This window comes from Kogia breviceps, chromosome 10, assembly GCF_026419965.1.
Source record: "Kogia breviceps isolate mKogBre1 chromosome 10, mKogBre1 haplotype 1, whole genome shotgun sequence".
NCBI lineage: Eukaryota > Metazoa > Chordata > Mammalia > Artiodactyla > Physeteridae > Kogia > Kogia breviceps.
The window spans coordinates 84,710,547-84,734,576 of record NC_081319.1 but is presented as its reverse complement, the minus strand read 5'-3'; the positions used below and the strand labels follow the sequence as shown (position 1 = coordinate 84,734,576).

Here is a 24,030-nt window from a genome sequence, read left to right as displayed (position 1 = left end):
CCATCCATCAGCACCGAGTAGTGGATGAACTGCACTCCCTTGGCTCAGTGTTACCTCTGTCAGCCTTGGCTCACCTCCCTCTCTGGGCCTCAGTATCTCCACCTGTATAATGGGCCCAGCAGTGCCTGCACAATGGGATTGTTGTGGGAATTAGCTGGAAGGGTGTTGTGAAAGCAACTCGTCCAGAGTCTGGCACGTAGCAGGTACTCAATAAAAATTAGATGGTTTTTTGTTGTTGTTGTTGTTTGTTTTTTTTAACATCTTTATTGGAGTATAACCGTTTTACAATGGTGTGTTAGTTTCTGCTTTACAGCAAAGTGAATCAGTTATACATATACATATGTTCCCATATCTCTTCCCTCTTGCGTCACCCTCCTTCCCACCCTCCATATCCCACCCCTCTAGGTGGTCACAAAGCACTGAGCTGATCTTCCTGTACCATGCGGCTGCTTCCCACTAGCTATCTATTTTACATTTGGTAGTGTATATATGTCCATGCCACCTCTCACTTCGTCACAGCTTCCCCTTTCCCCTCCCCATATCCTCAAGTCCATGCTCTAGTAGGTCTGTGTTTTATTCCCGTCCTATCACTAATTTCTTCATGGCATTTTTTTTTCTTAGATTCCATATATATGTGTTAGCATACGGTATTTGTTTTTCTCCTTCTGACTTACTTCACTCTGTATGACAGACTCCAGGTCTATCCACCTCATTACAAATAACTCAGTTTTATTTCTTTTTATGGCTGAGTAATATTCCATTGTATATGTATGCCACATCTTCTTTATCCATTCATCTGTTGATGGACACTTAGGTTGCTTCCATGTCCTGGCTATTGTAAATAGTGCTGCAATGAACATTGTGGTACATGACTCTTTTTGAATTATGGTTTTCTCAGGGTATATGCCCCGTAGTGGGATTGCTGGGTCGTATGGTAATTCTATTTTTAGTCTTTTAAGGAACCTCCATACTGTTCTCCATAGTGGCTGTATCAATTTACATTCCCACCAGCAGTGCAAGAGGGTTCCCTTTTCTCCACACCCTCTCGGGCATTTATTGTTTCTAGAGTTTTTGATGATGGCCATTCTGACTGATGTGAGATGATATCTCATTGTAGTTTTGATTTGCGTTTCTCTAATGATTAATGATGTTGAGCATTCTTTCATGTGTTTGTTGGCAATCTGTATATCTTCTTTGGAGAAATGTCTATTTAGTTCTTCTGCCCATTTTTGGATTGGGTTGTTTGTTTTTTTGTTATTGAGCTGCATTGGTTGGGTTTTTGTTAATTGCATATTATACTTGAACACTCCCTGGACAGATAGAAAAATTTGGTTTGAGTCACTGACTCTGTCACGTATTAGCTGTGTCACCTTGTGTAAATTGCTTAATCTCTCTGAGCTTCGGTTTCTTTATCTTACAACCTCTTCCTCACAGTTGTTAATGAAGGTGAAAGAATGGAATGTACAGAGCATTCCCAAGCTGAGAAGGGCTTTGTGGCGTTTCTAGGGAGATGTCAGTGAGGCTCTGGGAAGGGCATGGTAGCAGTACAAATGGGAGTCTGTGTGCAGCCCTGTGGCTCAGGAATAAAGTAGAAGAAGAGAGAAAACAGGGAAGTCAGAGAGAGTGCGAGTGCGTTGACTCAGTGTTTGCTGAGTGCTGACCTTGGTCCAGACGCTGTCCGCGGTGCTGGGAGTTCCGCAATGAACAAGAAAAGTCCCTTTCCCGTGGTGCTTGTGGGGAACAGAGGAGGGGAGTGAGGACACAGAATTTAAAAGTGCAAATAGGAGTGACTAGAGAGAGGGAGGCAGCCAGAAAGAGGGACAGACAGAAATGAGACCAAGCCTGAGAATGAGCTTGGGCTTGTGGAAGAGACAGGTGCTGAAAACAGAACAGCCTGCCCCAGGACAGGGAGAAAGTGAGAGTCCAGGGTGGGAAAGAATTGGGGGAGGAGGTTGGGGTGATAGAGGGTGGTGTGGCTGGTGATGGGAAGACATGGGTGGACAACAGGAGTGTGCCCTCTGGAAACCCCATCACCCCCACCAGCTTCTGTTAACTTCCTTCTGCACTTTCTTAGAATGACCCTTCCTCACCCCACTCCAACTCCTGTACAGGGATACTGAGCTCCTGGGAAAACCTAAGGGAGGGTAGTGTGACCAAAAGAAGAGACTGTGTCATCACTTGAGAATAAAAGCATCAAATGCAGCCATAGGCAGGACTGTTGGCTCCAAGTTTCTCTCTTCCTGTCCCTTCTCCCTTTCCTTTCTTCCTCTATTGAGGTCTGCTATTTGTTCAGCAAATGCCCAAAGTCTGTGGTTCTCTGGGTCACAATGTACCAAGCGATGTGTGTAAGGGAGATCAATGCCTCTTCCACTTCCAAGAACCATAACTTTCTGGGAAGAAAAGGTAAGCACAGACAAAAATGACTTTCTCTGACCCTCTGCGTCTCTGAATCAAAGACTATTCATTCCCCACTTGGCCCTGGTACCAACTTCCTGGACCTCATCCTTGCCTCCTGTCACAGGTGCCATCTCAGTTAGTCCTGCTGCCCCTCCTCCCCTTTTCAGATTCCAGGACAATTCTAGAACCAGCTCTCCCACTTGGCCCATATGAGACCACGAGGCCCCGCCCTCACACACCTGGGCTTTGATCTTTTGCAAAGGATCGGGATAGCAAGAGAGTGTCAGGAGGACCCTAGAGGGACATGAGGATGACTAGAAAATGGGGATGGACAAAACTCCAGTTCCCACCCAGAAGCAAAGACACTCAGAAGAAGCGGACTCAGTAAATGCTGTGTTTTATTGGAGATCAGCACATGGGGAGCAGGGAGGCAGTGAAAGTGGAGAGGACGCTAGAAAACAGCTGATAAGGTTTAGCTCACACTGCAAGGGGAGGGAGCAGGACTCCCTTCTCTGACTTCTAACTTAGGGCTGTCCCCCCTCTGTCATTCTCCTAAATCCACTATGACCCAGGGTTTTGAGGATTGGGAAAGCCAGCTGGGATGTTTCAATAAGAGCCAGGAGAATGGAGAACTCTGGGAGGAAATTGATTAATACCTGGGTTTAGATGAATGTTCCCCCATCTGGTACCTGGATCCCGATTAATATTCCACCAGCTAGTACTTGGGTATTGATTACTGTTACCCCAGATTCTCACAGGGTATGGCAAGGGCCTTATTCCCCATCCAGTGCCAGGACCTCCACCTCCCCAGGATACATGGGGATTCAGGGTCCTCCAGGGGTAACCATGCAGAAGTGACCATCGAATCCTGTTGATGAGAGACCAGGGAGAGTGTCGGGCAAGGATTTCTCCCTGGGCGCCCAGCACATTAGAGCGGATTGGCTGTCTCAACTCAGAGTCCTGGTGGAGGAGTGAAGCCTTAGGTGAGGGGTCCGCGGGGTGTGCAGAGGGCTCTGCAGGCAAAGGCCCACTGCCCGGAGGGAGGGCAGCCCCACTAGAAAGGTAGGACGGTTCTCTGGGCAGCACTTCTCCCACATGGTCCTCGTCCACAGCAGCCATCATCGGCCAATGGTCCTCCGAGGACCAGGAATCCATGGAGGGCAGCCCACCAAATGGGGGCCACCACTGTAGCCCAGCACCTCCTGCAGGTTGAGAGCCATGTGATGGAGAAGCAATGGGCTTCAGAGGAGCCCTTGCTAAATCATTAGGCCCAGGGTCTGCTTTGGGCTGAGGATGTTCCCAGTTGGAGGGGTCGGTCAAGGAAGGTTGTCCAAGCAGAGGCCGGTTGATCCCAAAGTCTCGGGGAAATTTCTCCTCCACCACACCGATGCTCCGGGCAAAGAGGCCTGAGGGAAGGGGAAGAGGAGGCAGCCAGTGGACCAGATGTTTAGTCTCAGTGCCCTCCCTTCCCTCACTCCCTGATTCCCTTTGCTTCAAGTCCCTCCACTTTGCCTGTGCCAACTCTTTCCTCCCTCAGGGACCCAACTGTACACGCTCCCACCTTTACCTCTTCCCTCAGTCCCAGTTCCCCGAGGACCACCAGTCCGCTCCTGCCCAAAGGTTGGCACAGCCTCCATACCTGGGAGATGAAGACAGACCAGGAGCAGGCCCAGAGGAGCCCGGCTCCCTGCCACATGGCCCTGCATCTTGCTCTGCATTTCCCTCAGCCCCAAGACAGCCAGCCCTTTATCCTGTTAGTGGGCGTGGGACATCAGAAACAGGCTGAGCCAGTGGTTGTGGAAACAATACATCTCTAGGTTCCAACTTCTTTCCTAATTCGTTCTCTGGCAATAGGTGCCACTTGAATGATTCAGGGAAGCTGGGTGTTCCCACACTGCTCCTTTCCTCAAGCTCCCCACCCCTTCCTAACCCAGCTGTCCTGGCTCACAGCTCATCACTGGCTGCCAGCATTACCCTTCCTGGCTGCTGACACCAGGTACATGAGGACCTTCACCCTTGGGGTCCCAATCTCTTCACTGACTTCTCAGCAATAGAAACACCTGATTCTGTTTCCCTTTGGGATCCAGATCATTCTCTTCCAGCACCCCTTTCTCGTGCATCTCCATAGCTACATAATCTTGACCTCAACCTTCAGGAGGTTCTGGGGTGCAGAAGTGGCCCCCTTCTGAGGGGCTGCTCCTAGATTAGACCCTGTGTCTATGGAAATAGACCTGGTTCTCATCCTTAAAAGATGATGGTGTATTGGTTTCCTATGGCTGCTATAACAAGTAACCACAAACTTAATGGCTTACAACAACACCAACTTACTATCTTACAATTTTGAAGAACAGAGGTCCGACATGGGTCTCACTGAGTTAAAATTGAGGTGTTGGGCTTCCCTGGTGGTGCAGTGGTTGAGAATCCGCCTGCTGAGGCAGGGGACATGGGTTCGTGTCCCGATCCGGGAAGATCCCACATACCGCGGAGAGGATGGGTCCGTGAGCCATGGCCGCTGAGCCTGCGCGTCCGGAGCCTGTGCTCCGCAACTGGAGAGGCCACAACAGTGAGAGGCCCGCGTACCGCAAAAAAAAAATAAATAAAATAAAAAAATAAAATAAAATAAAATAAAATAAAATAAAATAAAATTGAGGTGTTAGTAGAGCCTTTCTGGAGTCCCTAGGGAAGAATCCATTTCCCTGCATCTTCCAGCTTCTAGAGGCCACCTGAGTTCCTTGGCTTATGGTCCCCTTCCTCCATGTTCAAAGTCAGAAACCGCAGGATCTTCTCACATTGCATCAGTCTGACCTCCTCTTCTTCCCTCTCCCATATTGAAAGACTCTTATGATTACATCGGACTCACCCAAATAATCACAGATAATCTTTCTATTTTAAGGTCATCTGACTAACAACCATAATTCCATCTGCAAACAGTTTCCCTTTGCTATGTAACCTCACATATTCAGTTTCCAGGCATCAGGACATGGACATCTCTGGTGATGGGGAGGGCACAAGTCTGCCTACCTTAGATGGTCAAATGTGTCCACAGAATACAAGAGATACAGAGAGAGAGAGAGAGAGAAAGAGAGCAGATGTTTCCAACTAAGTAGAAGGAGGGCATTGAAATGCTGTTGTCAAATAGCCATGAGTTGATCATTGTTAAGGCTGAATGATGAGAGCATAGGGATTCATTAAGTATTTTGTCTACTCTTAAATATGTTTGAAGTTTTCCAATAAAAAGTGTTTAAACGCCTTTGCTTCTCTATTGCTTCCAAGACGCACCGAGACTAGGCTTCTCTTGTTGCATGAAGTTTAAATATTAGCTGTTAGATTTTACCATTCCATCCTCATCCCCAGCCCCTGCTAGCTGGCTACTGGAAGGGTAAAGAGCTCCTCTCCAGATCTGGCCAGTGGACAACATATACTCCAATAAATTTTTTTTTAAAAAGAGTGCAGGGCTTCCCTGGTGGCGCAGTGGTTGACGGTCCGCCTGCCGATGCAGGGGACGCGGGTTCGTGCCCCGCGGGTCCGGGAGGATCCTGCGTGCCGCAGAGCGGCTGGGCCCGTGAGCCGTGGCCACTGAGCCTGCGCGTCCGGAGCCTGTGCTCCGCGGCGGGAGAGGCCACAGCAGTGAGAGGCCCGCGTACCGCAAAAAAAAAAAAAAAAAAGAGTGCAGATCTGGCCAGTGGGTACAGGGCAGCAGCCTTTTGGGGTGACATCCACCAGTTTTGCAAAACATTTTGACCTGGATCACACCAGAAACTAGAGGGATACTCGTGTCAGAGGCTGCATCGCTCGCACAATTGCGGTCCACAGAGCCTCTGAGGGCCTTGATTCCTGTCATCGGCTGCAGTCCAGGGGGCAGATGGTAACCAAGGGTGACCCCACAGTGATGTCAGAAACAGGACTGTTCTGGAGCCCTCCTCTGTCTTCAGTCAACCCTGCAGGTTGGCTCAGCTGCCCCAGGTCATTTCTGATCAACATAACATATTTCTGCTGATTCGAGAATTCAACAACAGTCCTAAATTTGGGGCCAGCTGACATCATCCCAATAGGAGGGAATGAGCTAGCTCCTAGGGTAGGGGTGACTTCCTTTGCAGCCAAGAAGAGGCTCTGAGAGGTGGCCTGTGCTTTGCGGTGAGGTTCTTCCTGTAAGGGTGAGCACAGCTCACCCTCCCCTTCCTCCAAGGAAGCATGAGAGCTTCCTTGGCCTCAGTGTCTTCCCTGTTGTCTCCAGGACATAGTCGCATGGCCCTCGGCACCCTGTCCACTTTCTCAGTCTTCTCCCATGGAGGCCACCTCCCCTTCCCCACTGTAGTGTTCGGCCCTCTCACCTCTCCCAGCTCTCACTCTAGAACCACAGCAGAGGCAGCAGGAGTGTGAAGGTGGAGAGGACACTGTTCTGCCACAGGCTGGGGCGTTTCGATGTAGGTCAGTGAGTCACCGTGCTCGGCCGCACACCCGTCATGCTCCTGTCCTCTCTGTCTTTCACTTCCCCCACCCACAGCTCCCAGACCCACGCCCCCCTTGGCTCCTACTCAGTCCCCAGGAATCTGGTGCCAGCTGCTGTGTTCCAGCCTTCCCGAGGCTCCTCCTGGTGTCCCAGAAACCCAGGAAATCGATGCTCAGGACTCCCAGAGATGATGGCATCTAGAAGGTGAGGCCAACTAATGGATGAGGAGAAGGAGCCAGGTGGGGAGGGGGAGGAAATCATAAGGGCTCTATGTAAGGAGAGGGGAGGACTGCAGAGTGAATGGCCAGTGGAACAAGAATGGATTTCCTGGGGCGATGAGAGAGAAGAGATGTGAGGGGAAGGATCTGGGAGACCAACTAACCCCTGCTTTCAGTGCAACAAATATTTATGATTTTCCTCCTTTGTGGGAGGAGCTGTAAGATGTAAGAAATACCAGGCCAATTTATGCATGAAAGTGGGCGACACAGGACCTTTAGAGGCATAGGAGAGCATCACTCAGGTCCCAAGAGGAGACCCAGGACTCCAAGAAGGCAAAAAGTCTATTTTTCAGGGAAAAATAGACTTTTCAGGCAAGCCTCTGAACGTTGAGGGAAGTGGCAGCCAGGAAGGGGGACTGAGATGGAGACCTTGAAAGACAAAGAGGAATGTTGGGAACTCAGGAAGGTGTGGTGAGCTCTATAATGAAGGGTGGGAGTGGAGTTGGGGGTGTGAGAACCCAACAGTATATCATGCTGGTTGACCAGACGGTGAAATGAGATCAGTGAAAAATGGTCATTGTTTTCAAATAACTGTTTGGATTGTGCTTTATTTGGCAAAGGGGGGGGCAGGGGAGCAGGGAGGGGATGGCTTGTCCAGGCATCAGAGTTACTGTAAGACATTTCAGGGGGTTCCCAGTCAAGAATCTGAATGAGTAGGGTTAGCCAATGGACTATGCCATCTCAAAGAAATGGCAGAGGAAATTCTAGGGAGAGGATATCTGGCAGGGAGGGCACTGCAGTACAATGGGCATCTAAACAGTAGAAGAGAATGAGGAAAGGGATTTGGAGCCTACGATTTGGGGAGGTAAAGAAAGAAGAGCAGATAAGGGAGAGTCTGCCACATTGGGACAATTGGGGAAGTAGAGCAGCTCTCTTGGGAGGGGGAAGAAAACTGAGCTACCCCCATGGCTGGGCCGCTGTACTTCTCCCACCTGGGAGATGGTACGTTGGTGTGTGTGTGTGTGTGTGTGTGTGTGTGTGTGTGTGTGTGCCTGCACATGTGTGCGGGCAAAATCTGCTTTATGGACTGTTAGGTAACTCTCCCGGGGGTAGGAAAACTTCAGGGTCAGCTAGCTGGGGCCCCAGGGGCTTCACTTGGGTTAGGAAGTCCCGGATGGAGTGGCAGGGGATCGTTTTAGAGCTGCCAAAGCCACAGGGCTTGGCACCAGCTGTGGGGTCATGTTGGGAAGAGACAGCTGGACCCCTACTCAATGTTGAGGAGGAGTCAGAGATGCAAGCGTGACCAGAAGAGCTGGACTTGCTGCCACAGGGTTGAAGGATGATTTCATTTTCATGGGATTGGGAGCTGCCCCTGGAGGAGCCAGTGTCTGGTGAGGAGCTGGGCCTCTGGGAAACACCACCACAGGGCTGGAAAGATGAACCAGAACTGCTGGAAAGCCTAGAGCTGCTGTGGACTCCAGAGCTGGAGAGGGAGCAGGGCTCCTTAGAGCCCTTAGAGCCAACGCCATAGGGCAGGACCCCACCAGAGCCCACCGGCTGGAGCACAATAGCCGAGGAAGCTCCTGACTGGTAGATGTTGGAACTAGAAGAGCTGTGGCTAGGGATGATGGGGTTGCTGGAGAAGTATTTGCCCTCAGAGATGGGGATCCCCGCTGCAAAGGAGGGAACCCCTGGAGAGCCTTTGATGGGGTGCTCTTTGACAAAGTGGCCCACCGGGTAGATTTTGCCCCTGACGTAGGTCATGCCTGGGACCAGGTAACCGTCAGAGGAGCCACCCACCACCTCATAGCTGCCATATTTGTCTACAGAGGTGATGGGGGGGCAGGTCTTGCCTAGAAGGCCACCATTGCTACAGGGGACACTTTGACCCACTCTGGGGCCACCAGAGCCGTGCTGCTCCACCACCACCACTACAGGCATTTTACCCCCAGACACAGAATGGGAGCTGGAGATGTCGGAGCCAGAGTGCGAGACGATGGGTCCCCCACTGCAGGGAGAGTCAGGGATGTTGGAACTACAGGGGTGCAACTTGGCGTTGACCTTCTGGCCACTGCTGCTGAACATCAAGGAGGTTTGAGAAACAGAAGAGCTCGAGCCTCCTCCAGACTGGGATCTGATGCTTCCTGACTGGGAGGAACTAGATGCACCCTGTAGACTAGAGCTAGGTCCAGAGGGGTAGCTTATCTGGGAGTACCCCATTCCTGGCTTAAGTAACGAAAATCCTGAAGAACGACCATGGGTAGCAATGGATCCGCTGGAGCCACCACTGGAGCCATTGGAGCCGCCACTGGAGCCACCACGGGAGCCACTGGAACTCGAAAGGGAACTGCTGGAACTGCTGGAGCCACTTTGGCTACTGAAGCTGCTGGACCCCCCCTTCCCCAGGAGACAGGGGTCACTGGGGGAGGTGATACTCGTGTGGTCCTTGCAGGGCTCTGAGAGGGTCCCAATGCTCTTGGCCAAGGTCCCTGGGGAGGAAATAGTGGTTAGCAGGGGCCAGAGAGGCTGGACTTTCTTTCTCCCCTCCCAGACCCACCTCAGTCACCTGCTACTCTCTCCTGAGAGGAGCCCAGGGAGAGTTTGGGGTGGAAAAGGCAGGGAGACCCCAAAGAGATGGAGAGCGGGGGAGACTGAGACTCTGAGAGATGGGGGAGACCGTGGGACCAGATGGCAGGAGGAGATGAAAGGCAGAACCACAGAGGACTGAGAAGGGAGGGAAAATAGCCAAACAGATGCTGAGAAAAGAGAAAGAGGGGGAGGGGCAGGAGGACCGCAGTAGAGGACAGGACACTTGAGGACTATGACTGGGTCGCCAGCTTCCCCTCGAGAGGCCAGGCTTGGGTACAGAATGGAAAGTCTGCTTCCCGCCTCGGCACCGCCCATGCCAGGAAAGCTGGGTGGGGGCCAGGACATGGGGGCATGCACTGTGGCTTCAGAACCCGCTTGTACCAGCAGGACAGGACCCTGCACCCCAAGCCCAGCTCAGGGACATGAGGATGCAGCCCTCCTCCGAGGCCCCTGACCTTTATCAGCTGTCTCCCCGCTGGCCAGCACCGTGCGCCTGCCTGCCCCCAGGCCCACATCTGACCGCTGCTGCCTTTACTTCTTTCCTTAACTTATCCTTTGCTCATCACCCAGCCTCACCCTCCCCCCACCCTTCCTCTACTCCCCACCTTAACCACCTCCGGTCCCAAGTGGTGTGGACAGAGCCACGTACTTCAGGTCATACATTTGGAGAGGCCAGATCTGCCCTGCCTTCCTCACAGAGTTACGGTGAGCGCTAGATGTGACCATGCATGCAGAAGGTGCTTTACAAAAGCAGAAAGCATCAGACATCATTTATTACTGCCGTTCTTCCTTTGAACACCCCACCGAAAACCAGGTCTCCACACTCTGAGAGTTCCCCATTCTCTCCTCAGAAAGAAATTCAATGCATCCACCTCCACCAAGCCAAACCCCAGCTCTGCCCGCAGCCCCGCCCCCTTCACTCTGCTGCACTAATCAGCCGGGGGGCCCCCCGCCCCCACCGCGCTCCTCCTCTGTTCCCCCATGCCACACAGCCTGCTCCCACCCACGGGGCTATGGGCAAGGTCACCGTGATCAACAGCACAGGCCCCGGAGTCACCCGGCCTGGGGTTTGGATCCTGGCTTAACTGCTTTCTAATTTGTGATCTTGAGCCAGTTTCCTAACCTCTTCAAGCCTCAGTGTCCTCCTGTGTAGAGTGAGGACACTTCTCTCACACCATCCTTCTAATGATCAAACGAACGAATGCATTTAAAGTGCTAGTGGAGGGCTTCCCTGGTGGCGCAGTGGTTGAGGGTCCACCTGCCGATGCAGGGGATACGGGTTCGTGCCCCGGTCCGGGAAGATCCCACATGCTGCGGAGGGGCTGGGCCCGTGAGCCATGGCCACTGAGCCTGCGCGTCCGGAGCCTGTGCTCCGCAACGGGAGAGGCCACAACAGTGAGAGGCCCGCGTACCACAAAAAAATAAATAAATAAATAAAATAAAGTGCTAGTGGAGTGTCTCGCACATAAAAAGGGCCCTATGAATGGTAACAATTCTTATGACTATTAAATATCGACTCCATCTTCTAGCACTCCAATAATAATAATAACAACAACAACCAACATTATATAACTTTCTAGGAATTCGACCGCACTGTGGCATACATTACTTAATCAGAGACTCATAGAGAAACTAGAGCTAAGTGTTAACTTCAGCCTCATTTTTAGAGTTTCAGAAACGGAGGCTCAGTAAATTTAAGCAGTTTGCCTGAGGTGCCAAGGCAGCAAGGAACAGCCCCCAGACTCGAGCATCAGATTCCAGAGCCCCGGCCCTTCCGCCCTCACTGGGTCCTCTCCTGGACTCTCCCCACACAGGGCTCCCCCCAGCCTTCTCTGACCTGGCATCTGCATTCCTGCCCACCTCCTCTCCCCACTCTCTCTGTGCCCAGGGCCCCCAGCCCCCTACCTTGCAGGAGGAGACCAGCCAGCAGCAATGCCAACATCCCTCGCCCTCCCACACGCCCTATCCGGGATGCTCGCGAAGAGCCCATCTTGGACTGTGTGGCCTCCTGAGTGACAGCAGCTCGTGGACACCCGGGGCCTTTATGTCAGGGCTGGACATTTTCCGGGCAGGAGTCACTGTGGGGAGGGGAGGAGAGGCAGAGGTGTAGGTGCCGGGGGGGAAGCTGGTGTGGCCAGGAGGAGCTGAAGTAATCAGTTTGGGTATCTGCTTACTCAGCAGCAGGGGTGGCTGCAGTGTGGGGTACCGTGGCCCTGGGGCCACCTGACTGGCCTGCCCCGGCTCCTCGTTGCCTAACCTGGAACCAGGTGCTCTGCCCCGAAGGCCGCCCACTCCGGGGCGGCCACTCTCACCGTGGGGCCCAGTTCCCTGGCTCCCTCACTCTCCTGCCTTCCCCAGTGTTGGCCTCTCTGACTCCCCGTCCTCCCTCCATGCACAGATGTGGGCACTTCAACTTTCCCTTCCGTCCCGGGTACCTGCTGCGGCCCCCACCCCCGCCGCACGGTTAACCCCTCCTGGGAGCCCTCCACAGCCTCTGGATCCGCGCCCCCCTTTCCTTGAGACCCACCACTCAGCTTCCACTCTCTTCCTCCGGGTATAAGGATCTACACCCCACGCCCTGCTGTCACTGCCCAAGTACCATGCCTGCCGTACAGCTATTACATGTGCCATCGGCGAGCGGACCTTTGGAGTCTGCACTCCAAAGCAGTTCCCTGACCTCTCCCTTCCGGGGGGCTCCAGGGACAGCCCGCAGGTGCTGGACACCAGGGCCTCAGCCCAGAGATAGGCCTGGGCCGAGGACCCCTGTCATAGCTGGGCCTTGGTTACTCACAGGCCACTCACAACCCCTCCCCAAGGGGTGGCCCTGGCTCCAGTGGGTGAGCAAGAGGCTAATAAGACTAATTGGGAAGGTGGTAGCCCTGCCGCCCATTAATTGGCTGCCCAGCCTGGATGACCAACAGGAAGCAACCAGCTTGGTCTGGGTAGGATCCATGGTAGGACCAAGGAGGGTCAGCAGAATCCTGGGTCCCTGAAGGATGAAGGGCAGGACTGGGGGACCAGAGCCCTGAGACCTGATAAGAGGGGGTGGTTCCTCCTCCATCACATTCCCCTCCCTCCGCTTGGAACCTGACCCCACCCCAGCCAATTAATTGCTCACTCGTATTGCCAAGAGTATCAGTATTGGAAGGAGGGACCCGGGAGTCGGATCAGGTTCTCCGCCTCTTCCCCAAGCCCACCCAGCCCTCTCCCTGCTCCCCTGGCCTGGACCCTCATTCCCCCACTGCCCTGGTCTCCTCACAGAGGCAGCCCTACCGCCGGAGCCCTCGGCTCGTTTCTCCCTTTCTCTGTCTCCTGCCCTGCTTCTGACCCAGCCCAGCACTGTCCACAGAACTTTCTGCCATGATGGAAACGTTCTCTCTCTGTGCTGCCCAATACGGTAGCCACGAGCCACATGGGGCCACTGGACATTTGTATGACCAACCGGAGGAACTGAATTTTTAATTTTACTTAATTTTAATTCATTTAAATGCAAATAGCCACATGCGGCTAGTGGCTACCAGCAGAATCTAGCCCTTGACTGTCCCCTAGCACCCAAAAGGGGAGTCGAAGGGAGCGGGGCCATGGGGGCAGTGAGAGAGCGGCCCCTGAAGAGGGTTGATGCAGTAGGGAGGAAAAAAAGAAAACACTGGTTTTATTTTATTTTTAAATATTCGCTTACTTTTTTATTTGACCGCGCCGGGTCTTAGTTGCTGCACGTGGGATCTTCGTTGCCGCATGCGGGATCTTTAGTTGCGTCATGCGGGCTCTCAGTTGCAGCACGTGGGATCCAGTTCCCTGACCAGGGATGGAACCCGGGTCCCCTGCACTGGGAGCACGGAGTCTTAACTACTGGACCACCGGGGAAGTCCCCTCACTGGTTTTTAGAATCAGGATGACCTGGGTTCAAGTCCCAGCTAACCTCCCAGCTTTGGGCAACTCACCCAACCTTCCTGAACTTCAATATTCTCACCTGTAAAATGGGAGTATTTTAAATAATGTCTACCTTGCAGGGTTTCTGTGAGGATCGAACGGGAAATTATCAGAAAGATTAGATGGGACAAGACTCTTGGCACAGGCTCTTGGCAGGTGGAGTCTGCATGTCCTGCCTGTGTCCTCCACTGAGGGATGGCAGCTAAGATGTGCTCACACACAGCCCCAGGCCCTCCCTCCCGAGTCTCTAGCCCAGCTGACCTGGAGGAGTCTCCTCTCCACTCCCCTCCGCTCCCTACAGAGCAGCAGACACGCGTGCACATGAGGGTGCAATTTAAAATGATGACCTCCTTCCTTAGAGTCTCAGGCCTCGCTGGCTCCATCTCCAGCGGGGAGGGAGGGAGGGGGCCCTGGGAGAGGGAGGGGAGTGGCCGAGAGAAGAGGAGCCTTGAGGGCGGACAGAAAAGGAGGAATGGCTTGCGCTCTGTGGGGTATTCTTTTCCAGCGTAAACAGAGGTGGCAACGTTTGTCCTGTTTTCTCCTCCCACTCCTCCCAACCTGGGCTGGGACGGCGGGGGCTGAAGGAGGCACAGTCTCTCTGGGCCTCTCGCCAAATCTCCAGCCACACACACCACGCAATGGTGCGGCCACATTCCTCCTCCTGACTGTTGCCCTCCTGCCCACCCCTTCCACCCCGTCCCCCACCCACGTCCGCCCCATTCCTCCACTGCCTGCCCACACGTGGGCCCTCTGAGCCCCTCTCCTCCGCTCTCCCTGTTTCTTCCTGAAATCTGACCCTATGTGTCTTCCTCTGCTGTGTCCCTGAGTCTCACCCTCTCTCAGCTCAGCCCGTGAAAATCTGAAGCTGATGGGGCCCGGGGGCTAGGAAAGGGCATTGGCTGAGAGACCGCCCAGGCCAGGGCGCGTGGGGATGCTCGCCAGTTAGACGAGGCCCACGGTGGTGCAGGTGGGTCTGCTGTGCTCTCCAGCCCGGGAGCTACCCCTCAGCCCGCCAGCAAGTGCCCTGCCCAGTGGGAGGACTGAGTGAGAATGTGAGAGGCCCAGTAAACCCCACCAGACAAGGCCAAGCTTAAAGCATGTGCCTCCCATACCTGTTCCTGCCCCGTATCTGAAGAAGGCGGGCTGCCTCCCCTCCAAGCCACCCTGGGCTGCTCTGTGCTGCCGCGTTCTGCACGGGGCACGGGTTCAAGGTGCACGGTCCTAAACTGCAACAAGATGGAAGATGAACTGTCCTTGCCTTTGAGGAGCTGCAGCCCAGCTGGGAACTCACAGCGTAGAGAGAAGACGGGCCTGGAAAAATGGGGCAGGCACTTGGCTTCGAGGAAGTGGTGGGAATTTCCCTGGCCCTTGAGGAACGATGAGACGAGAGTGATGGCTCAGACTCAGGGCCCTGGCGGTGCTGAAGATGTGTTTAGAAGGAGCGCTGGCTTGGGTTGGCATGGGAAGCATACACGCAGAGGAACGGTGGGTTGGAGGAGTGGACGGGCCACGTGGACCAGCAGGGCGGTGATCGTAACACCAGGCTAAAGGAGGGCACGGGAACTGAGGGGTCTGAGTGGGGAGCAGCTTGGGGAGAGGAGGCTTGGGGGCAGAGAACCCCGTTTCCTGATCGCCAACTGTGGGCCGGATATGATCCTACGTACTCAACACGTGCTCTGGTGTTTAATCCTCACAACAGCACTACAGGTAAATGTTTTTTCTCCCCCATTTCACAGATGACAAAACTGAGTTTAAATTATTTGCCCGAACCAGCTGATAACCAGCAAAAGAGTTTGGAAAGCACTCAAACCCAATCCACATAAGCCTCATTTCTTCATGCAGCTGACACCATGCCATAAACGAATGGCAGTGGTCCGTGGACAGACTTCAGAGGTTCCTTAAATCTTATAAGAATGTGTGCGAATTCCTGTGTCGTCAAAGTCTCAGAAAGTAAATCCTAAGTGAGAAAGTCCCTCTCACTCAACCTTTTCTTCTCTGCATTTCACCCACGGGCCTGAAGGTAAGGACAGAAGTTCTGGAACAAGTGTTCCATGCAGGGGTCCTTGGTAGACTTAAGGCTTTGGCTTGAGAGAGGCGGAAAGGGAATGAAAAAAAAAAAAAAAAAGAAGAAGAAGAAGAAGGGGAAAAGCCTGAAAGAGGAGGTTATTCTGTGGTGGGGAGTAGTGGAGAGGCCACCGGAGCCACTCTGGGCTCCAGGACCTGTGGGTTCTCCCCTCCTTTGCTTCAGTCAAAGCCATTTTCCTCTCCTGCTCTCTCTTTCTCCATCACACTCCCTCCACCTGTGCCGGACTCATCCTCCCTCACACGGGAAGCTGACACTCTGCGTCCACTGGTGTTGCTTTACCCGTGGTGGGGATGGGTGGCCCTGAGTCATCCACACTCTCCACCTGGTCCCTCTCATGACAAAGAACACAGAGGACAGAATGCACTTGTATTTGGAGGTCCCTGCCCACCCTGTACAGGGTGGACTCTCCTTAGCCCAGGTGAGCCCACGTGACTGGCTAAACTATATTCAGTTTTAGTCTACCCTTCTCTGCCCTCCTCGTGGTTCCTTCCCCGTGGTAGATGATCAAGGGCAGAACCCACGTTCCACCTGGCCTGACTTCTTTACCCTCCTCTCAGATAGATTCTGTAAGTGCATCATCTATGCAGCTCCCATGCGACCTCCAAATGAGACAGAAACCTTTGGCTCTGGACTGTGGGTTCCACAGCAGTGGGCAAGGCACATGTCTGCCCACTGAATTCCAAGTACTTAGGCAGTTGGTGATTTGGGGGAACAAAAGAATGAATGAATGTGCCCAGGCCACCCTCCCCCTTCTACCTTTCTCTGGAGCACATCTCCCCCCTCTCTGGTTTCCGTGCCCTCTATCCCTCCCAACCACATCTACTACCTGCAAAGCCCACTAGAGGTGCTGGGTGGGATATACTGATGGCCAAGGCCTGGCCTCCAAGAGTACTTGGTCTACCCAGGCAGAGGCAGCAGGCACGTGAACTGGGCACTGACACAGAGCCGCCCACCTGTGCTCTCTCGTGGGCCTGTCTGTCCTGACCTCATTCCTCGTGAGTGACTGTGTCCCCTGAGCCACTCTTCTCTCCCCTGCCTCTGAGGGATACAGCACGCTTCCATTAACAAGTGGCAGAGCTCACGTGGCCACAAAGAGGAAGTATGGGGATTTCCCCCAGGACAAAGCATTCATCTGATGCTGGGGTAGGGTAGGCAGTGCTGTGTAAAAAAATCGCCTAAGTGACTCTTTCAGGGACTCTCACCCCAGCATAATGTGTGACCCCTGGCTGAGAATTGCTGCTCTGGGGGGCAGTCTCCACCCCATCAAAATACATCTACTCCCTCAAAATATATTTCATGGTGTGGTCCATACTCAGCTACACCCTTCCTGCTTCTCCCCCTCAGCTCCCTGGTCCATCACTATCTCCTCTAGGACTGACCTCCTGGAACTTGGCCTGGGGAGCGTCTACTTTTGCTCTTCCTGGCCCTGTTTTCACCCTCTTAGCAACCCCGCTTGCACCCTCCAAAGGACCCGGGTACCACAGCAGGGACATGGGAGTGAAGATCAGGGCCAGAACAAGGAGCATCCTCAGCCGGTGAATCCCGTAGAGGAAAAACTTAGCAGGCAGGGGCTCTGCCCACCAGGCTATGTGTCCCCCCAACCCCCGTTCTTTTCCCTTCCTCCTCCTGCCCTCCTGCAAGCAGCAGGGAGTCAGCTGAGTGACGGTCATGCTCCTAGAGTCCAAGACTTCATACCTCTGTTTAAGCCACATCTGATTTGGCCACCAGCCCTCCTGTCTTGTGAGGAGGTGAATATGGAGGCTGTGATTAGCTCTCAGAGTAACAATAATAGTTTTCCTCTTCTCTGTTCTGTGGAGCGAGTGCTAGGGAAACCAGCACTCCCTGTCTGCTCATTACACTCAGCTATTAAACAGTCATTCTTTCCACTGTTGCTATTCATGCATTTTATTGTTTTTGGTCACCCAGAATTAGAGATCCAGCTCCCTCCTGATCCAGCAGGAAAGGGTGAAAACGTGGACTGAGGCAGAGTCTGAATGTGCTTTCAGGAGAGGCTGGAAGGACTTGTCCCAGGAGGGACTTCTAGGCAGGCTGTGGCCCTCACTGTTTCCAGGGGTGGGATCTGCAGGGACCCATCCTCTCTCCTCCCAGACTGTCCGAATCCCTCTGGCTGAGAGCTCTTCGTGGGCAGGGAGCTTCTCTCACCCCACAGTGTGCCCCTGGTGCCTGATGCATCACCCACACACACAGGTAACACATCAGTAAACACAGAATCCTACTGGAGAGGTGGGCGTCCCACGTCCAGTTCTGTTCTCTGGGGCCCAGGCCTAGAACCAGAGAAGGACAGACTCCTCCTCGACAGTGTGGAACAATCAGCTCATCATAAACATCTGCACGTGCAGGATTTATCTTGATTCTCTCAATGCTCCTAGGAGACAGAATTATTATTATTTTTTAAAATTATCATTATTTTTTTTTTTTTTTTTAGTGGTACGCGGGCCTCTCACTGTTATGGCCTCTCCCATTGCAGAGCACAGGCTCCAGACGCACAGGCTCAGCGGCCATGGCTCACGGTCCCAGCCGCTCCGTGGCATGTGGGATCCTCCCGGACCGGGACAGGAACCCGTGTCCCCTGCATCGGCAGGCGGATTCTCAACCACTGAGCCACCAGGGAAGCCCAGAAATTATTACTTATCCTTTGGAGCTGCAGACACAAGTTCAGGGTGTTAAGATGATGCCCACTTCCAGTAGCTGGGGACTTTACCTGGTATACTGATGCTGTAGGCTACACACAGCTAGCTTTCCCTCTTCTCCCTGGATCATTACATGACCTGGCTCAGTCTCTCATTTCATTCAGTCCTTGTGACCTGCCACCTTCTCAGAAGCCCTCTCTGACTTTTCTATTTAAAACTGTAGCCCTCCATCCCCACAGTCATGGACCATATCATTCGCTATGTCCTTCCTCTTGCCTTCTTTTTCTTCATAGCTCTTATCAGGACATGATGGCCTATTACATACAACCTGTATGCATCTGCTTGTTGTTCACTTCCACCATTAGAAGGTAAGCCTCGGGAGGGTGGGGCCCCCCTTTCTGACTCACCGCTGTTTCCACAGCTTTAGTGCTGCCTGGCTCACGGAGGGAACTCAGTTAATAATGAGAGAAAGAATAGATAATGAATGGACCACTTGGGCAAGCAGCCTGGCCTGAATTTTCCTGAGGGCCCTCAGATGAGTTTGAAACATGAAATTGGCAGAGGAGTTAGCACTTCCCTCCTGGGCTTGTACCTTAGGGTGTGCCCCTCCCTAATTTAACTTTTATCACATTTTATTGTCATGATTTATTAATACATCTTTGTTTCCTCTCTCGACACAGAGCTCCTCGAGGGCAGGGAGGACTGAAACTTCTCCCTGCGATTGTCACCATCACCTAGCACCCCACACAGTAGATGCTCAATAAATGACCATTATATGGGCAAATAGATAAACAAATGAGTGGTTTGGAGTTTCCCTACCTAGAGATCTTCAAAGGAGAGCAGACAACCAACTCTTCTGTGTAGTCCAAAGACATTATTCGCCTGCCCAAAGGCTGAGGGCTGTGCCCAATGCTTTCTCAAGGTAACTCAGCTTCTATAATTAGATTATACCAAGATACCAGTTCAAGGTTCTTTTCTCTTATCGGCTAAGCATTTATTGACTACCGGCCATGTCCAAGGTACTGAGCCATTGTTCTCTAAATCTATTAGAGATCCTATTCTATTATTTTCTTCTATGACTCCATGTTGACATAAGATGCAATAGTGTCCCCACCGCAGACACTCTTAGGTGAGGTCAGCCAAGGCAGATGGGGAAGAATCAGCATTGTCTAATCTAAATGGATAAGCTGGCAGAGTGGGTTCGCCTGTGTTAATATTCCATACCATCCAGTCCCACTCAGCCTCCTCCCAGATAATAAACACAGCATTTTTAGCTACCAATATCTGCTGCCTATTAATTGGTATTAAAATCTCCATTTACTTCTTGCTTTCCCTTCCCTCTCCCACTCATCCACCTGTTATGTCAAACTGGGAAGAGTTGGTTTGGAACTTACATCCAGTTTTTTGGTTTGGTTTTTTTTTTTTTTTTTGCGGTACGCGGGCCTCTCACTGTTGCGGCCTCTCCCGTTGCGGAGCACAGGCTCCGGACGCGCAGGCTCAGCGGCCATGGCTCACGGGTCCAGCTGCTCCGCGGCATGTGGGATCTTCCCAGACCGGGGCACAAACCCGTGTTCCCTGCATCGGCAGGCGGACTCTCAATCATTGCGCCACCAGGGAAGCCCCATACATCCAGTTTTGACTTTGGCACTTGTGTTGTCTTGGAAGGTGAGTTACCTCTGTCAACAGTAGTTTCCTCATCTGTAAAATGGGGTTAATAATTTGCTTTATTCAACACCTTGTGGGCCAAGTACTAGGAGAGAAGTAAGGCATACAAAGACAGACAAGGCACAATCCCTGCCCTCAAGAAGCTCATACTTTACAAGGGGAGAAAGACGTGGAAACCAACATAATGTGGAAATGATGCAAAGAGCATGAGATCCTTTCCTGGGTTACATCAGGGACTCAGTTCTTTCCCTCACTTTCTCTCTCCTTTAAGAATGTTTTTCTCTTTCCATTCCCAACAAACTCCATTGCACTGGCTTGAGAAGTTGCTGAGGGAGGGCCAGTTTGAGGAATCCAGACTTCCTTCTTGCCTTCTATCCCATACCTCCCTGCCACAGTACACCAGACTGGTTATGTGTGCCTCCCCACAAAGAACACAGTTCTATCCAAGGAGAAAGACTTTCAGATATGAGCTCCTGAGCCAGGCACCAAGACCTTCTCTAATTCCCCCCAACCTACTTGTTCCGCAACATTTCTTTCTTCTCCAGGTTATAAACTCTTCACTCTGGGAGTTCCCTAATGGCCTAGTGGTTAGGATTCTGGGTTTTGACTGCCACAGCCTGGGTTCAATCCCTGGTTGAGGAACTGAGATCCCACAAGCCTCATGATGAGGCCAAAATAAAAATATATATCTATAGATATAGATATATATCTCCTTCACTCTAAACATTTTGATCTGTTGCCCAAACTCACCATTCATTAATGAATTCAGCCACTCATAAAACATGTATGTGATGGTTAATTTTATGTGTCAGTTTGACTGGGCTAAAGAATGCCCAGAGACCTGGTGAAACCTTACATTCAGGTGTGCCTGTGAGGGTGTTTCTGGAAGAGATTAGCGTTTGAATCAGTAGGTAGTGTTAAGAAGATCACCCTCACCAATGTGGGTGGGCACCATCCAACCTGTGAGGGCGGAACAGAACAAAAAGGTGGAGGAAGGGCAGATCTGCTCTCTGTTTGAGCTGGGACACCCATCTTCTCCTGCCCTTGGACTTCGGCACTGCTGGTTCTTGGTCTTTGGACTCAGACTGGGATTTACCCTATCAGTCCTCTGATTCTTGGGCCTTTGCACTCATACTGGGACTTAAAACCATCGGCTCCCATGGTTCTCAGGCCTTCGGACTGGGATTAAATTGCTCTGGTTTTCCTGGTTCTCCAGTTTGCAGACGGCAGATCGTGGGCATTCTCAGCCAATTCGTATAATAAATCTCCATGTATATTCTATTGGTTTTGTTTCTGTGGAGAACCCTAATACAACATATTCAGTGTCCATGCAGGCCCAGGCACTGTATTCCGTGTCAGATTTACACAGATGAACAAAGAGATGGGATAATGTAATTAAAATCAGGACAGGCCTCAGTTCAGATCCCAGTTTTGCCACTTTTCTCCGTATGACCTTGCATGAGTCACTGTACATCTCCAGGCCTTGGTTTCTCTCCTCTGAGAAATGGTGATAACAATAGGGTTATTGTGCAAATTAAGTGAGAGCTTACTCTGTATGCCTTGGGCAACAGTACCCCTATTGCACATGCGCAATAAAAAGCAGCTGCAAGGGTTTATAGCAAACTGTTCGTTGTGTCTTAGTTTGGATGTTCCAGAAGCAGATCCTGAGACAAAAATTCAAGTAAAAGGGATTTATTCAAAAGTTATAAGGGTGGGGAGGAGGGGAAGGGAGTGGGGAAGTGGGACCAGGAAGGGAAGGAGGCCAAGCAACTGTGTGGAACCAAGCAAAGTCTCATAGAGGGCAACTGGGGCTCAGAAGACGCCCATATTTCTCCATCACCCAATAAGGGCTCCGGGTTGGGGTGGGGAAGGGGAGGGAAGGAGGATGTGGGGGAGAAACGTTTCCAGGTGCTTCCAGCACTTCCTGCACAGCTGCTGGGTACCAAAATGTAGGTACCAAATGGTGATGGGGTTGGAGAAGAAATGCGCAGAAAACAGTCTCTGCCTCCAAGAGGTTCGGAGCCTAGTAGGGGAGGGGAGATGGGAATAAACATTGCCATGTGAGTTCTGTCCCAGGCACAGCTGCACCGCTGAACAAGGTGCCACGAGGCAGGGGTACAGGTGAGGGTGGGGAACAGCGCGGGAGAGGTGTTGCGGAAGATAAATACAACTGGCTGGGGAGAGGAAGGCCATTCCAGGGAGCTGTAACAGCACACACCTGGGCGCAGGCTCAGGGCCAGTCCTGAGGCAAGAGGGCGTGGGGCTGCGGCGGGGTGGGGGTGGGGGGGCAGCTTCTGCGCCTGCTCCTGCTCCTGCAGCCCCTGGCCCGCCCCTTCCTGGCTGGTCCTCCGGCCAGGGTCACACAGCCTGCTTTCCTGTCGCGCCCCCGCTCGCTCGGGGCCTCCAGGAAGCCTCTCCTGACTACTCCAGCTCCCCGTGCGTGACTCTTTTGCATTCGTGGCGTTTACTGCCAAGGCTATTACTGTGATGTTTACTCATGTAGTTATTTAGTTAATGCACCCTTACAGCCTGTGATATTGTCATTTAACTTTGCATGTAAATCCTGTCTCCCCCGGCCTAATTTTAAGCTTCCTGAGAATGGGAACTGTATATTTTTATTCGTTATAGTCCCCCGTGGTACCTGACATTGCAGGACATATTGAGGGTATGAGATAATGATTGAATGAATGAGTGAATCTAGTCCACTTTGAGGCCTATTAAATTACAGGCTCACACCTACAATTCACACCTATTCTAAGATTATTTCCAAACTCTAAACTTAGGGGGCTTTTTGTTTGTTTTGTTTTATTTCATTTTGTGTTTTTCAAACCGATCACATATAGGTTTTGATGGGAGTTACCATGTAAGCAAACTGGGTCCTAAAGCGGTGGATTTTAATGTCAGGGAACCGTCATTTCTTTTAGGCCCTCTTCAACCCCACCCTGGCCAGCCACTTGATTGACATCAGGCCACTGGGATCCCTGGGCTCCTGCCCTTCCAACTTTCCTGCTCAAATACACCCTTAAATAATTTGGGGAAACTATGTAACCCTTACACATTTTAAAGTCAACAACTAACATTTGTAATCTTCAGTTTAAATACTGCAAAGGGTATACTTTCTGGGAATGTAAATACTTATATATTTAGAAAGTCATATCACTCTTTTAAATGTAGTAGATGGAATATAACACCATAGCCCTTTCAGATTCATTAACACCCTTTTAATAAGTGAACAAGTCCATTAGCCAGTCAGCAAATTTACCTCATTTATTTTTCTTTTTAATTCCTTTATCCATCTCATTTTCCCTATAGAGTTTGGTCCTAATGAAATATTGTTTTCACTGTATCACCTTTTTTTGTATTTTAGTGTCTTTTTGGAAAGTCTTTTATTGTATATCTCTATAACAAAAATATGTACACATCAATAAATTGGAATTTATTTCCTGTGACCATAAGACTATATTAAAAACCATTATTCTAAAAAAAAAAAACCCATTATTCTGCCCTGGGTTTATAATTACAATTATTAAAAGATACAGTTGATCAAAACTACAAATATTGATAATGGTTAAACAGAAAAGTAAACTTCTACTAAAAATTCATCTCTTCATGAGATGGTAAGGGCTGATTTTTATTTTCCATTGACTTCATTTGGTAACTCCAGGAAGAGCACCCAAGTTCAGTTCAGGGTGGACGAGAGAGCTCGGCCTTCCTCTGTCTAGTGAGAGAAGGGTCACTGGTTAATGGAGGCATGTGGAAAAGGAGAACACAGTTCTCAGGCAGATTCATTTTAGGAAGGGACACACATGCTTCTGGAAATTGATCCCCTTAAAACATACTCCTGGCCCACATCCCCCTGGGAGAGTTTTCATGTTCAGCCAGAGGTATGCAAACCATAAGCTATTAAAGAGAGACTTAACTTGGTTTCTCATTCTCCAAAATAGGGATCCCAGAATGGGAGAAATGTGGGTCTGAATGTCCTTGTAACTCTGATAGTTGCATTTCCAAACCTCCACTGGCTGCGTTCCACATCCCTATGCATAT

General features: G+C 51.5%; 2 protein-coding genes across 2 annotated transcripts; both read right to left on the bottom strand.

The window, feature by feature from the left end:
* Positions 1–2,777: 2,777 nt before the first annotated feature.
* Positions 2,778–4,115, bottom strand: C10H6orf15 (chromosome 10 C6orf15 homolog). The gene is made up of 2 exons (XM_059075193.2): positions 4,037–4,115; positions 2,778–3,803 (listed from the first exon to the last, which is right to left on the bottom strand). Exons 1-2 carry the CDS (start codon positions 4,113–4,115, stop codon positions 3,004–3,006), a joined length of 879 nt encoding a protein of 292 aa, XP_058931176.1. The 3' UTR covers positions 2,778–3,003.
* A 4,030-nt stretch (positions 4,116–8,145) lies between these two features.
* Positions 8,146–11,644, bottom strand: CDSN (corneodesmosin). The gene is made up of 2 exons (XM_059075186.2): positions 11,560–11,644; positions 8,146–9,554 (listed from the first exon to the last, which is right to left on the bottom strand). Exons 1-2 carry the CDS (start codon positions 11,642–11,644, stop codon positions 8,146–8,148), a joined length of 1,494 nt encoding a protein of 497 aa, XP_058931169.1.
* Positions 11,645–24,030: the final 12,386 nt, after the last annotated feature.

Coding starts and splice junctions, on each gene's coding strand:
- C10H6orf15 (XM_059075193.2), bottom strand. CDS start 4,115: ATGCAGAGCAAGATGCAGGGCCATGTGGCAGGGAGCCGGGCTCCTCTG. Junction 3,804..4,036: donor GGTCTGTCTTCATCTCCCAG/GTATGGAGGCTG, acceptor CCCTTCCCTCAG/GCCTCTTTGCCCGGAGCATC.
- CDSN (XM_059075186.2), bottom strand. CDS start 11,644: ATGGGCTCTTCGCGAGCATCCCGGATAGGGCGTGTGGGAGGGCGAGGG. Junction 9,555..11,559: donor GGCTGGTCTCCTCCTGCAAG/GTAGGGGGCTGG, acceptor TTTCCTCCCCAG/GGACCTTGGCCAAGAGCATT.